Below are 13,524 nucleotides of genomic sequence, written 5' to 3'. Positions count from 1 at the left end.
TTGGTAGTCTGGGAGTGCTCTTGGATCCCCAACTCTCCCTGGTTTCTCAGGTTGAGGCCATGGCAGGAGTGTATCAGCTTCGGCTGATACACCAGATGCATCCATTTCTGGAGACAAATGACTTTAAGACAGTGGTACATATGCTGGTACCCTCTAGGCTTTACTACTGTAATGCACTCTACGTGGGGCTGTCTTTGAACATAGTTCAGAAACTACAATTGGTACAGAATGCGGCAGCCAGATTGGTCTCTGGGACAACATGAAGAGACCACATAACACCAGTTTTGAAAGAACTGCACTGGCTACCGATATGCTTCCGGGGAAAAACCAAGGTGCTGGTTATCCTATATAATAAAAGGCTAAGTGAGTGGCCGTGGCTTTGGAACGTTGGGGATCTGCATCCCTGCCTCCCTGGGCTGTTCTGGGCCTGCGCGAAGCGCAGGCCCAGAAGAGCCCAAGGGACACAGGACTGCAGACACCAGTGTCCCACAGCCACGGGCGGCCATTAGCCGGTGTGTGGTGGCGGGGGAAAGTGGCTGAGGCGGCGGCAGAGCCGCCGCCTCGGCCATGAGCTGCGGCACGGCGAGAGGAGGCCGAGGCAGCCAGAAGCGGCCGCCCTGAAAAAGGTGAGGGCAATGGCGGCGGGGGAAGACCGAGACGGGGGACAGGGAAGCTGGGCGAGGTGGCGGCGAAGCCGCCAACGAGGCCCCCGCCCGCTCACAGCCGTCGCCCCCGCCTGCTCACCCGCCCTCCCAGCTGCCCAAAATCACCTTCCCTGCTCCCCCCAAAAAAAGATTAAGGGCCAAAATGGCCCATGAGAAGGTCGCCGCCCCCGCCTATCGCCCTCCCACCCACCCAGCTGCCGAAGACCACCTTACCCGCTCCAGCCCGAGGGAAAAGAGAGGAGCTCACGAGCAGAGCTCCTCTCTGTGCTAAGTCACTGCTCAAACTGCCGCTATGGATGCAAAGGACGCCTATTGCGTCCATTGCGACAGTATGGGCAGCAGCTTAACACAGAGAGTAGCTCTGTTCCCGAGTTCCTCTCTTCTCCTTCGGGCTGGAGCGGGTAAGGTGGGCTCCGGCAGCTGGGTGCGCGGGAGGGCGATAGGCGGGGGCGGCCACCTTCTCATGGGCCATTTTGGCCGTTATTCATCCACACACACCCCAAAAAGTATAAGCAAAATAAGGAAGAACAAAAACAGAGACAACAACAACAACAAAAACAAAAAGAGAGAGGGGACAAGGGGGGAAAAAAGAGACAGAAAGAGAGAGAGAGAGACAGAAAAGACGGGATAGAAAGCTAGCGCCCGTTATCATAACGGGCTTAAAAATACTAGTTACCTATAAAGCCCTTAATGGCTTAGGTCCAGGGTACTTAAGAGAGTGCCTTTCCTGTCGTGAACCTTGTCTCCTATTAGGATCATTTGGAGAGATCCGGTTATGGTTGCTGCCAACTTGTTTGGTGCCAACTCTGGACTGGGCCTTCAGTCTGCCCCAGAGCTTTGGAATGTGCTCCCTGCTTAAATAAGAGCATCTCCTTCTCTTTTTGTTTTTAGGAGGACCCTGAAGACGTACCCATTTTCCCAGGCTTTTAACTGAAATTTTAATTTGAATGTGTTTTTATCTATTGTGATTTTTATCTTTTTTGTGAATTTTAAATGTTCTATATTTTATATTATGTTTTAATTTGTACACTGCCTAGAGATTCTATATAAGGTGGTATAGAAATTTAATAAAATAAAATAAATAATAAATAATTAAGCAGGAGGGATACATTCTCCCTGGTACATTTATGGGGCAAGTCAGCTCCAAACGTGGAGAGTTTAAACTTAGGAACATAGGAAACTGCTATATACTGAGTCAGACCATTGGTCTATCTAGCTCAGTATTGTCTTCACAGATTGGCAGTGGCTTCTCCAAGGTTGCAGGTAGGAATCTCTCTCAACCCTATCTTGGAGAAGCCAGGGAGGGATTGAAACCTTCTGCTCTTCCCAGAGCAGCTTCTTATCAAGTCTCCCATTCAGATGCAACCAGGGCAGACCCTGCTTAGCTAAAAGTCATGCTTGCTACCACAAGACCAGCTCTCCTCTCCTCAACTTAAAAGTAAGCCTAGCACACTGACAGGATAGTACACTGCTAATTGCTTGCTATTGTGTGTGGGGGGGGGGCGGGGCAGGGAGGTGTCCTGCACTATTTGTGCCCAGCAGCAACACATGCTACTGGGCTGGAGGAGGAAGGAAGCAAAAATAAATTGCCTGGTGGCTTGGCTGCAGCAGCAAAAAATGATCCCTTCCTCACGATCAGGAGAAAGGACTCAAAGGGCTGAGGGGAGGAAGCCTTGAAAGGCTTACCTCCCCCACAGACAATCTCCCTTTTTGTTGCTGGGCAGCAGACCATGCAGCCAGCTACTGCTGGCCACATGGAGGACTGGGGGCTGGGATAAATCTTCCCAGTCCCTGGAACTTCTATAATGCACCGTGTGAGAGTGCAGTGCATTATAGGGATCTTCCCAGTACTGGCTGGGAGGCTACTTGTGTGTAGGTATTGTGCAGAGCTGCCTGGCACCAACACACACTCAATTAGCCTGGTTTCTGGGCGCCCTCACTAAGCCGGCTAAGCGGTGGGCTCCATAAGCGAGTCTGCTACCATGCTGCCGCTGGGAGCCACGCTGCTCCCCGGGGTTCACACACACCAGCAAAACAAGGCTAGGCTTCATTAGCCCAGTTTTGCCTGTGCTTGAGAACCGCCCCAATATGTGTCTCTGTTGTGGGGGCAGAGCACCCCCATTTTCTTTTTTTTAATGTAAGTGTTCCTCAGGAAGAGAAAGGTTGGGAATTACTGCTCTAGACTAGTTCAGATATCCTCAAGGCGCTGAGCTTATGAAGCTGCCTTATACTGAGGCTGTGCATCAAGCTCGACCCTGGCCCTGCCCTCGCAGGTAATCCAACTTTTAACCCTGGTCATGTGTATGCTCAGAATGCGTGCAGCCCGCACATACACAAGAGTCGGGTGCTCTAGGGCTGCTCGTGTGGTGCATTTGGGGATTCCTGGAGGCCGGGACTGGTTTTCCCAGCCTCCACTGATCCATGCTGCCAGAAGAAGCATGGATTGTGTGGATTCGTGAGGCAAACGTCTGGGGGGAAGGAAGGTTCCAGCCTGCTAGCCCAGTCGTGTGAATGCCCTTTTTGAGTTCTATCACTGGTCCATCTATATTAATATTGACTGCACTGACTGGCAGTAGCTCTCCGGGCTTTAAGACAGGCCTGAGAAAGCCTTAAATCACGCTAGCCCCATTCTCCTTTAGTATGGCAAGTGCACAGACAGCAAGGCAAATCTTTTAAACCAGTGTTAAGGCTCACTAGGTTCCTTAGTTAACCAGGATTTGAAACCAGCTTCAAACACTGGTTAATTATGAAACCTAGATTATCTTATCTGTGATTAATGTCATTGTAGATATATCCCTTAATTAGTTAAATGGAGGGAAGGTTACTCCAGGGAGAGGCTGCGGGGAGGGAGTACATGATTCTCAGACTCACTCCTAGAAGGATCCTGGCTAGAAGGATTTTACGAAAAATAGAGAGACCCAAACGTTCATTTTAAATTAAATGTTTTACGCATTCTTGCATAAAATGTCAGTCTAAAATCCTTACTACCAGGATAAGTATGGTTAATGTACTAGGCCGAGTTTCAGCAGTTGAATTACCCATTAAAAATGATCACAATGTCCCACGCTACTTGCCTTTGTGAATGCTTTAATGGCACGTTCAAGAAGAAGCTTCTCAACATATTCTGGTATTGTCTGCAAATTCACCACGCAACTTAAAATACACAAAATAGTGTGATACTTTTCCTGACGAGGCAAAACATAAATTATTAGGAAATTCATGTTTTCAAAAGATCCAGAAAAAAGACATTTTGGCCACAATCCCACAAAGAGTTAAACTTGCTTAAGTCTGCTCGGGTCAGTGGCTTACATGTCCCACAGCATAACATGGGCATTGCAGGACCACCTGTGCCGCTGCAGGGCTCGAACACTTGTGGTGATGCTGCTGCACAGGAGGGCAGTACCAGAACTAATAACCTATTGCGTGATTGCAAGATGTGCACTTCTTCCCTTATTCCCAATGGAATAAAATGCGACATCTGATCGCACAAGAGGTTGGTAGTTCCAGTACTGCCCTCTTGTGCAGCATCATTGCTGCTTGTATTAGAGCCCTGCAGCAGTGCAGGTAGTTATGCAACAGCTGTGTTACATATTTGCCATACTAAAAATGTGTCATTCTAGAGGGGTCACTTCATTCCAGCGGCTGTCAAGGTATACCAGTCCAAAGTATTTGCACAATTGCTATATGGGGTGCAGAACTGTTCCATCTGCAATTATAGACCCATGGAAGTAGTGCTATCCAGATTTCTTTGTGCAATATTTCAGGTGCCTAGATGTGTCTCAAATGCATCCAACACTTGGAGGTGGGTTTAACCAGAGTTGAGGCCCAGAGGTGGCTTCACACATTAAGTTACTGGCTTAAATTTTAAATTTTGCCATCAAGGTCTTGACCCCCCAGAACTGAAAGATGAGTTCTACTTTAATTGGTGTAAGGGCCTCTATGATAAACTGGGGAGATATGGACTTTCACCTCAGTTTCTACTTCCACTGAGACACGCATAGCAGATATGGAGAAGCAATCCGATTTAAGTCTTATTGCCTCCAGCAGCATTTCAGGTCGTTTTTCAAACTACCCCCAGCCGGCTGCATCTCTTACAAATCTGACTACCTTAAATCAAAGGTGAGCTTTTTCACTAGCGTGGTTTAAGGCTTTGCCGTCCGCTGTTTTGGAAGGCAGACCCCTCAGTAACTGGTTACGTCTGTGTGATACGGGTAACACAGAGTCTATTACACACGTTATTTTCTACTGTCTATCTTACAGAGAAATTTTCATTACTGTGAATGAACCACTTATAAAGAATATGCCATGTAGATTGGATGAGAGTTATGTTTCTTTCCTTCTGGCTGACTAGCATGCACCAATCACAGCTGGGGCCGCAAGATTTTGTGCCGCAGCATATATGTTGAGACAGGAGTTAGCTGGCAAATTAATAACTGAGATTCCTGTATGCATGTTATGACTTTTTCTTTTCTTTTTCACCCAGCTCTGTTGTTCTGATTTTGACTTTTAACTCCTGGTTGCTGACTATAATTAAGTTTCATCCATTCATCAGCAAATGGGCTTATTGCATCAAGGTAGCATAAACAGGAAACAAAATTTATTAAAACAGGAAGTAACTCCTAAATGTTGCCCCACTGCTGCTTGCCAGGTACACATCTAACAAAGACAGGCTATAAAAAACTAAAACTAAGTGAACAAGCATTAGTCTATCTAATTGTAAAGGCTTTTAGATATGAATCTGATAAGTCAGACTTGCATTATAAAGAAAATGTTGTGAAGGACAATGCTAGAATAAAGGTGGGGGGAATAGCAGCCCTTGTATTGGGAGAAAATACACAAAGGGCCCACGGTAGGGTCATATGAAGGAGGGTATATGGAATTTAGGGAAGGATCCAGCTACCACGAGACAAGAGGACTCACCGAAAGTAAGCATGAAATGTTGCCTGCAAATGTACATACAATGTAGCATACACCCAATCCCTACCATTCTTCAATCCTTTCCTTTTTAGGTCAAATGATTGAGGGGATTGTGCTCAATTGAATTGTCAAGTCGTAAATATTGGGGGGAGGGGGAGAGCACCTCATTTTTAGAGATAGATAGATAGACAGACAATTATTGTATGCACAAATCCTGGATTGATGCACACAAGCACAATAAATCATATATGAAAGCAGGATAAAGTAAATGTATACACTACTTACCTTATCTAGTAATCTGAGTGCTTCCAGTGAGTCTGTGCTATTTTTTGCTATCACATCAATATCATCTTTGGTTAGAAGAGGTTCTTTAAGTTGCTCTATCCAGGACCACATCAAACTACTGAGGATAAAAGGATCTCTCTCAGTGCATATCTTATCCCAGGTTCCATTTTGAGAATTCAGCTCTTTCTAACAAAAAGTAAAAGCACAAGTCAACCTTCTGTAAACTAACTTTGCTTTGAATAATTATGTGGCAAAACTATGTTAGCCTGGCAAAAAGTGTGTTCTCAAAGCCACGTGTGTCAAGAGAATGAGGATGCAGGCAGGGGGCATTTGTTGGGGATAATCAGAAGGTGCAGGAAGGATTAAGCATTCCATCTCACCACTGATTATTTGCCTCACCTCTGTATGGGGTTTAGGAAGCAAACACAGGTAGGGAATTCTGCATTCGCCTCATAAGAGGTACTTTCCATACCCACCAATTCTTTTCTACAAATGCCCCTGCAGACTATTCCCCCCAACCAAGTAAACATTCCTGTTCTCTGAGCCCACTTGGGAAACAAAGAGATTTAAAATGGCCTGTGATGCATTTGCAATGCCAGTTCCATCTTAAGGGTCCTCAGGACACTCTCTCAGTAGAAAAAGGGAGGAGAGACAGAGCTGAAAATTCTGTCACACAGCCTCTAACCTTTTGGCTGCTCCATGAAAAGTGGGCATGCGGTTGGGCAGTGGCCCCTTGGTCAGTCTCAGCGTCCCAACCTTGCCACTATTTCAACCTAGCTCTGGGAACGTGCAGGTGCAGGAAGGGTTAATTCCCTTCCATCCACCAATTATCCCCTGGCCCTGCCTTGGGGTTATTGTGAGGCAAATAGAGTTGGGGACCCTGTGTTTGCCTCATACTATGAAGTTCTGACCTTCGATGGCATTGGATTTGTACAGCCAGAGATGATGTTTCAGCGCATAAAGTCTTGTGCTCTTGCTTGTCCATTTTGGTTTGAAGGTGTGTTTTAAGCATCCAGTTACAGTTACTATAATTTCCAGGAGAAGCAGAGGCAAATTGTTTCTCCTTTCATAACATTCTTATGCTGCTCTTTATGGGTTTGCCATTTGTGCCCACACAAAGCAGCAGGAACATAACTGGCATCCGACTGGGGAGGAGAAGGAAAAAATGACTCCAGCCCACTGCTTGAAACGGTGCTGCTTTTCAGCCAGCAGATCTGCTGCAGGTTTTGATTAGGAGCAGATCCAGTCTCTCTCACAATGCCTACTCAGGCACTGTGGAGAAGAACCACTGCAAGGAAGCACACACCATTTTAATGAGGCACTCACTTCATTTTCCTACAAGGAAGCCTGCAAGAGGAGCACTAATCTGTTTTCAAGGACCACAAGCTTGATTCCAGCCTATAGAGCTATTTCATACATTACTAGCCAAGCCCGCACAGAGCATCTGTGCGCTCTTTGGGGCCGGCTACCTCTCCCCACCTTCTGCCCCAGTCTCCGGCCGGGCCGAGTGCCGAGCCCAGCTGATTGCTGCCGCTGGGGCTGGGCCCGCCGCCTCCGCGGCCAGGCCTCCTGCTGCAGCACCCAATTCTCCTGGCTGCGCTTCAGTCAATCAGGTGCCTCCGCCGCCCAGCCAATCAGCTGGGTGCCAGGACGCACATTCCAAGGCTCATCCAGGAGAATTAAATATATAGATGTTTATGTAAGAACAACTCCTGCATGTCATTTCCAGGTTTTATTAACAAATCATAAGAACAATATGGCAATACTTGCGAGACTAACATTTCACAAAGGTGTGAGCAAGTTTTTGAGTTGCCCAGAACTCTTCCTCCGAGTGGATATTAAGCACAAGATAAGAAGGGGAGGTGGGTGAGAAAGAAAACCGGGCCTCAAAGTCTGCCGTTTATAATAGTCTTAAGATGAAGTGCAAGAGGAGTTTATACAGAAGTAATTCAATTGATCTCACTAGGTGCTAGACACATTTCAAGATGCACCCTGGGCTTTGGGACATACTAATAATAATGGCTGCTGTTTCTGAGTAACTGCTAAATTTTACATTTTTAAAAAACATGTAAAATGTAGCAGTTACTTGGTTCTTTCTCAATGGGGAGCAGCCCTTAAGCCTCCTAACTCGGCAGGCCAAGATGTAGAGTATAGTAAACACCCTTGATGGAGTGCCTGTTCCTTATATTTTATCTAATTTATAATAGCACTAATAGTCCCAAGCTCAGCTGGAGGAATTGGCTCTTTGCTAGAAGAATACTGTCTACTAGCACCTAAGAATGCCTTATGCACAACAAATGAAAAGTGCCTCTTTCTGTTTGGAGGCGTCTACCTAAGGTACATATCTATAACAGACAAGCACACAACAGGGGTGATTTTTGGCAATCCCTGTTTCCCTCTGCAGCCACCTGTGCCTCCTGAAATGATCTCCCTGAGCGACCCTTAGAGGCACAGGTGACTGCAGAGGGAAGAAGAGGTTGACAAAAACTGCCTCTCCTCTCTCATGCAACAGAAAAATGTGGCGCGTCTATGGAAGGTCAGTCTGGATGTCAGTCAGGAATGTTACACATTGAAAATACCTGCCACGTTTCCACCTTGTGCTTTACTTCTTCTGCTCCCGTAAATTCATTTAGATCTGCAAGAGCTTTGGCTGCCAACGTTCTTCGTGCCTCCAGACTTAGTTCCGACTGCACAACAATATGGGGGATTGTTTCAGAAAGGTTTCTAATTTTACGGCGCTCTCGCTCTGCTTTAGGAGAGTCCGAGTCCTCAGAGGACCACTTTGCTTTACCATACATATTAGTTTTTCTGGCAAAATTATAGTTTAGTGCTTTTAGCTCCTCGTCCTCTTCCTCTTCCTCCTTTTCTTCTTTCCGATCAGATGTAAGGCCTGTAGAAAAGGTTTTACTACGCTGTACTTCTTTGGGATGTCTGGCTTTAAGGTAAAGTGGAGAACTACCTTCTTTTCCATCTGAACTCAGTTTTCCCTGATTGACAAAAGTAAATGTGCTACGAATTAAGAGTTCTTGGTTCAACTCAACCCGAAGAGTTTGACAATTCTCCCTGTTGTTCTGCAAAGGGGTCTTATTGCAGAGTGGCACTTGCACAGGCACTGACCAGGGCGTCTCTCCTTGTTCAGAGACAAACACAGCCCTCTTTAAATCAGAGTCACTATAGCTCAGGCGCCTTTTTGCGTGACTCAGAGGTTGAAGATAATCAACATTCCTCCTCTTCCAAAGAGGATCGCATTTATTTTCACTGTCATGAAGAGAATTGGATCCTGAGAGGGAGAATGGCTCTGAAGTATTGCTGTCTTGCCTTGTTAACTCTTTATCGAGCTGGGTAGAAGCTAACTGTGAAACAGTCTCTTCAATTTCTGCTGACAAGTCTGGAACATCTACTAGTTCCTCCTCTATCACTTGTCGGTTTTCAGCCAAATCCAGCAGCAGCTTGCAAACCAGATGAATGAGTTTTGGCACATGCTTGAGATGTCTGCTCTCATAACCATGCAGCAAATGCCTCTGTCGGATCAGGTACTGGGAAAGAGTGACTGCGTGTGCTTTAGGTTCACAGGAAGCAAAAACATTCCTCAGAGGAATTAAGAACTGCGAAAACTCCCTTACACACAGCAACTGTCCTCGGGTTTGAATAGAATTTGCCCTCTTTGCCCTAACAAAAAGGATTGCTTGGTCCGCAGTCATTCTTGTTGCAAAAACTAAGTAACAAGCTATTAAGACACCTGGAAATAAAAGGCAAAAGGGGGGATTAACTACTTAGGCAAAAACATTATACACCATACAGATACAGCTTAATGTCCTTCAGCTCACAGCATGGCTATTTATTTTTAATATAACGTTAGCTTGAAACAGTTATAGCTCTTCCAGATAATCCCCCCGCATTGGCTACCTTGTTTATTTATGTAATATTCATGCATTTCCTATCTATAAAAAGTACTCAAAATAATCGAGAATAAAAATGATTTAAAACCAACACCACAGAAATGTCTACCATATGTGGAGCAACAAAACAAAACCAAAACCAAAACATCACAAAACACTGAAAGCATGAGAAGACTTTTTGAAACAAAATAGGTCTTTACTTGCTGATGAAATGAGAGAAGGCACTAGGTGAGCTTTTCCAGGAGTGCAATATCTCATTCCCACAAGGGATGCAATAGCTATGCTCCCAATTGCCACTTTAAAAAAATGGGAACAGTGGAGATGTGTACTTCAGTGCTTTGTGGTGCTGGGGTGGTGGTGGTTTCAAACAATTAAATGAAAACAAAGATTCACAAAAAGATAAAACACTGATGGTAACTTTGTTCATATTTATCACTCCCCTCCCCACCACCGCTAGCATTCTTATGCTAGTGTGATAACTTGAAATTGAATGAATGGATAAAATAAATAAATAAATAAATAAATAAATAAATAAATAAACTTTGGGGAAGAACTCAGCCTCTACATTCATGACAACTGGGGTTTTTTGTTTTTTTAAGATGTGAAGAGCGGGTAGAGTTCTAAAAGCACATGTGGGGGGAGGGGCTGACATAAGAGCTTCTTAAACAGCAATGCTTCTAGCAATACTATTTCCCCCAGGTTTCCCCTTAACAAAAGCTCTCCTGCCAAATCCCCAATCTGCTCTTTGAGCACAAAAGGAAAAGAGCAGATTGAAAGTTCAGCAAATCATCTTCGGAGAATAAAACTGGCAAAAATCCAACGTGCAACCCCCTTCTCTGCATTTCAGCCTTTAGAAATAAGTGTTTTGAGCTGCAGGGGCCAGGAGCATAGCAAGGTTGGAGTGGGCCCAGAGACAAGATTTTAAAATGCCCCCCCCTCACTGAAGAAATCTTAAATGAGGCTGAATAGTGGTAACAAAAAGCATTATACACACACACACACACACACATACACACACACACACACAGAGCTTTTTTTTAACCACTATTCACTATTAATGGTACTAGAGAAAGACATGCTGTTCTGGTAGCTCCAGGTCTTAACATTCACATTAATTTCGGAGGATGAATATAACTGAAGGAAGCCTGGGCGGGTGCACGACTGGTGGAGTCAGTCATGTGACTTGCCTCGGGGGGGGGGCAAGGCAGTAGGCCCCCAGATAACTGTCTCCCCTTGCTCCATTATAGTTACGCCCCTGCCAGGGGCACAGTTCTAATTGAATAAGAAGAGGCAAATGTTCCTGGACTCCTGAGGGAGAGGGCCCTCACTGGCTGGGTGACAGCTTGCTCTTCACTCTCCCCATCCCGCTTCCCAAATACACTGGCAAGCTGCTGGCTCCTGATCACATCCTCTCCTGGAAAGTGGGCGGGGGGCGGGGAGAACTGTCAAGCAGCATCCTTCCCTTCTCCTAACTGACCAGCTAGTGCTCAGCCTATCCCTGTCTCAGCATGACTGAGGAGCTTAATAGTGAAGGAAATGCTGCTGATCATCAGTCAGCCAGCCACAATAAAGAGAACAGGGTAAAAGCATCATACTTCTTTTCTCTGCTTTCCCCTTCCCAAACGTTCCTTAGCAACTGGGTTTGGTTCTCCCTTAAATCCTGGGATCCAGTTTCCTGGGGAACACTTTGACTGGGGTGTGTGTGAGTGTGTGTGTGTGTGTGTGTGTGAGTGTGAGAGAGAGAGAGAATGGATAAATAAGGAAGATAGAAGCATTGTTGATGTTGTTTGAATATATGCGGTGATTGTAGTAAGTATGCTTCTCAGCCAAGGGAATGTGCACACACAAGTGTGGGTGTGAAACTGTCTGTGCATGTGGGGAATGTGATAATATTTGCATAGGAGTTACAGAAAGGGTATGCCTTTTTCACATCTTTTTCGCTATGTCTTTACAGTTCTTTTGCAGCAAAGATACAGAGAGTGGGGAGGAGAGGGTGGAAGGGCATGGACACATCTTCATTTCTTGTCTCAGGCCCACTCCAACTTTGCCACACCTCTTTTGGGCTGGCTTTCCACCAGAACAGACTTTATTATACTCATCTAGGTACAATATCAACGATCTATGAAGAGTCATACATTGCCAAATAATTTTCACTGAACTGGAAACTGAGTATTTTTACCTGTTCGGCCAAGTCCTGCGTGACAATGAATAGCTACTCTCCCTTCCTGTAAGGCAAAAGTCATCACTTTTACCATATCGAGGATAGTAGTGAGAGAAGCCACACCATAATCCTTCCATCCAAAGTTATAAAAATAAACTAGAAAAGACATTTTAGAATATTATTATTATTGCAGAAGACCAATGACAACTTAAAATATTCGTATGAGCAAACATGCTAGAGTACATTTTCTGTAAGAATTTCAAAAGCCACACTGCAAGTTAGCCCAAAGATGTTACACAAAGCCTCAGCTGGAATGTAAAACCTAGAACAAAACAAAATCAGTTATACTCTGTTTACTGAGTTATCTACATGCACAAACAATGCAACATTCTGTTTGGGGACTAATAGTATCCCTAATTCAATAATATTTTCTCAAACGACTATCATTTCCATCAAAATAAGAAATGGGTATTTGCTGGGGGAAATCTCTTTTACTAGGAACAAAGACAACAATGTGCTTGTAAATATTGTCAGTGTGTGAAACGCAGGTGAATGTTTTAATATTGCTATCACAATTCAAAGTCACGGATATGGCTGAACACAGTTAATCACTCTCTGTCCATTCTATGAATGTTCGTGGCAGTGTGCAATGCCTGTGCACTGGAGCTGTTTATTTTTCAATTGTCTTGTTAGCTCCAAGTTATCTTCTCTGGCAACCATTCCTCAACTAGTTGTTCTTAACCTAAGAAGTAGGTGGCAGAAACAGCCAGCAAGCACCACACTTTATAATTAACAAGGAACAGCAGCGGGAGCAAACTTACTTCCCGCCTCCATGAAAGCTTCAGGAAGGTAGGTGAAACCACTCTCTTGTTCCAGCGGATTCCCGCAGCTAGCATGCTCCCCAGGACGCTGAAGGTTAATTACTGTTTTTATGCCACATCTTAGGCAAAGAAAAAGAAGACACATTGTTGAACAATGCATGCTTTCACAACCTCTCCCCCTCCTCACACCCCCTTACGTTCCTTCTTAGTTCAGAATAAATTGTTACCAACAATCCAAACACACACAGGAAATAAATACTAGATTATAGCAATAAGAACTACAGTAATTCACTATTGGTATATATATTTTTACCTTTGGAACTGCTCGATAATATTATACTTTTCAATAATTTCTGTTGAGGGTCGAGACATGGCTAAAATGTTATCTGTTATCCTGGTAGTGGGGGAAAGAAGAAGTAAAAAGTCATGGATAAAAATAACATATAGTTGGTGTTCCCCAAAAATGTTCTAGCTAATAAACCATGGCATTTTAAATGTGTTTTCAAACCATTAAATGCCTATTATTCCGCTGTAGCTGAAACACTTTATGTAACAAACTACCATTAGGAGGTCGAGATACAGTGATAAGAAGAATGTAGATAGCGTAGGATATTCCTGCAGTTTTATATTCCTATACAACTATGCAAAATAATTATACATTTCTTTAGAGTGTTCTTTTAACAGCTTTATAAAATGTCCCTGTATCAAGCACATTTCAGTAAAAAAAGCTTGGTGTAATGCTTTCATTACAACTAAATCCTATTACTCAAGCTTAA

General features: G+C 44.5%; 1 protein-coding gene across 7 annotated transcripts in view; it reads right to left on the bottom strand.

Moving 5' to 3' along the window:
• The window catches only part of PTPDC1 (protein tyrosine phosphatase domain containing 1), a 47,724-nt gene that overhangs the window by 2,076 nt on the left and 32,124 nt on the right, over positions 1-13,524 (bottom strand). For 6 of the 7 annotated variants that reach the window (XM_053297328.1, XM_053297331.1, XM_053297329.1 and 3 more), the window contains 6 exons: positions 13,062-13,142; positions 12,749-12,867; positions 11,946-12,083; positions 8,447-9,606; positions 5,868-6,053; positions 3,740-3,850 (listed from right to left, as the gene is read on the bottom strand). In XM_053297328.1, the coding sequence (XP_053153303.1) occupies positions 3,740-3,850; positions 5,868-6,053; positions 8,447-9,606; positions 11,946-12,083; positions 12,749-12,867; positions 13,062-13,142 (1,795 nt within the window). The remainder of the gene's footprint in view (positions 1-3,739; positions 3,851-5,867; positions 6,054-8,446; positions 9,607-11,945; positions 12,084-12,748; positions 12,868-13,061; positions 13,143-13,524) is intronic. The other variant, XM_053297330.1, reaches the window with a different exon arrangement.

Source organism: Hemicordylus capensis, chromosome 2 (assembly GCF_027244095.1).
Source record: "Hemicordylus capensis ecotype Gifberg chromosome 2, rHemCap1.1.pri, whole genome shotgun sequence".
Taxonomy (NCBI): domain Eukaryota; kingdom Metazoa; phylum Chordata; class Lepidosauria; order Squamata; family Cordylidae; genus Hemicordylus; species Hemicordylus capensis.
The sequence above is the reverse complement of the archived record's forward strand: the minus strand, read 5'-3'. Positions and strand labels throughout refer to the sequence as shown.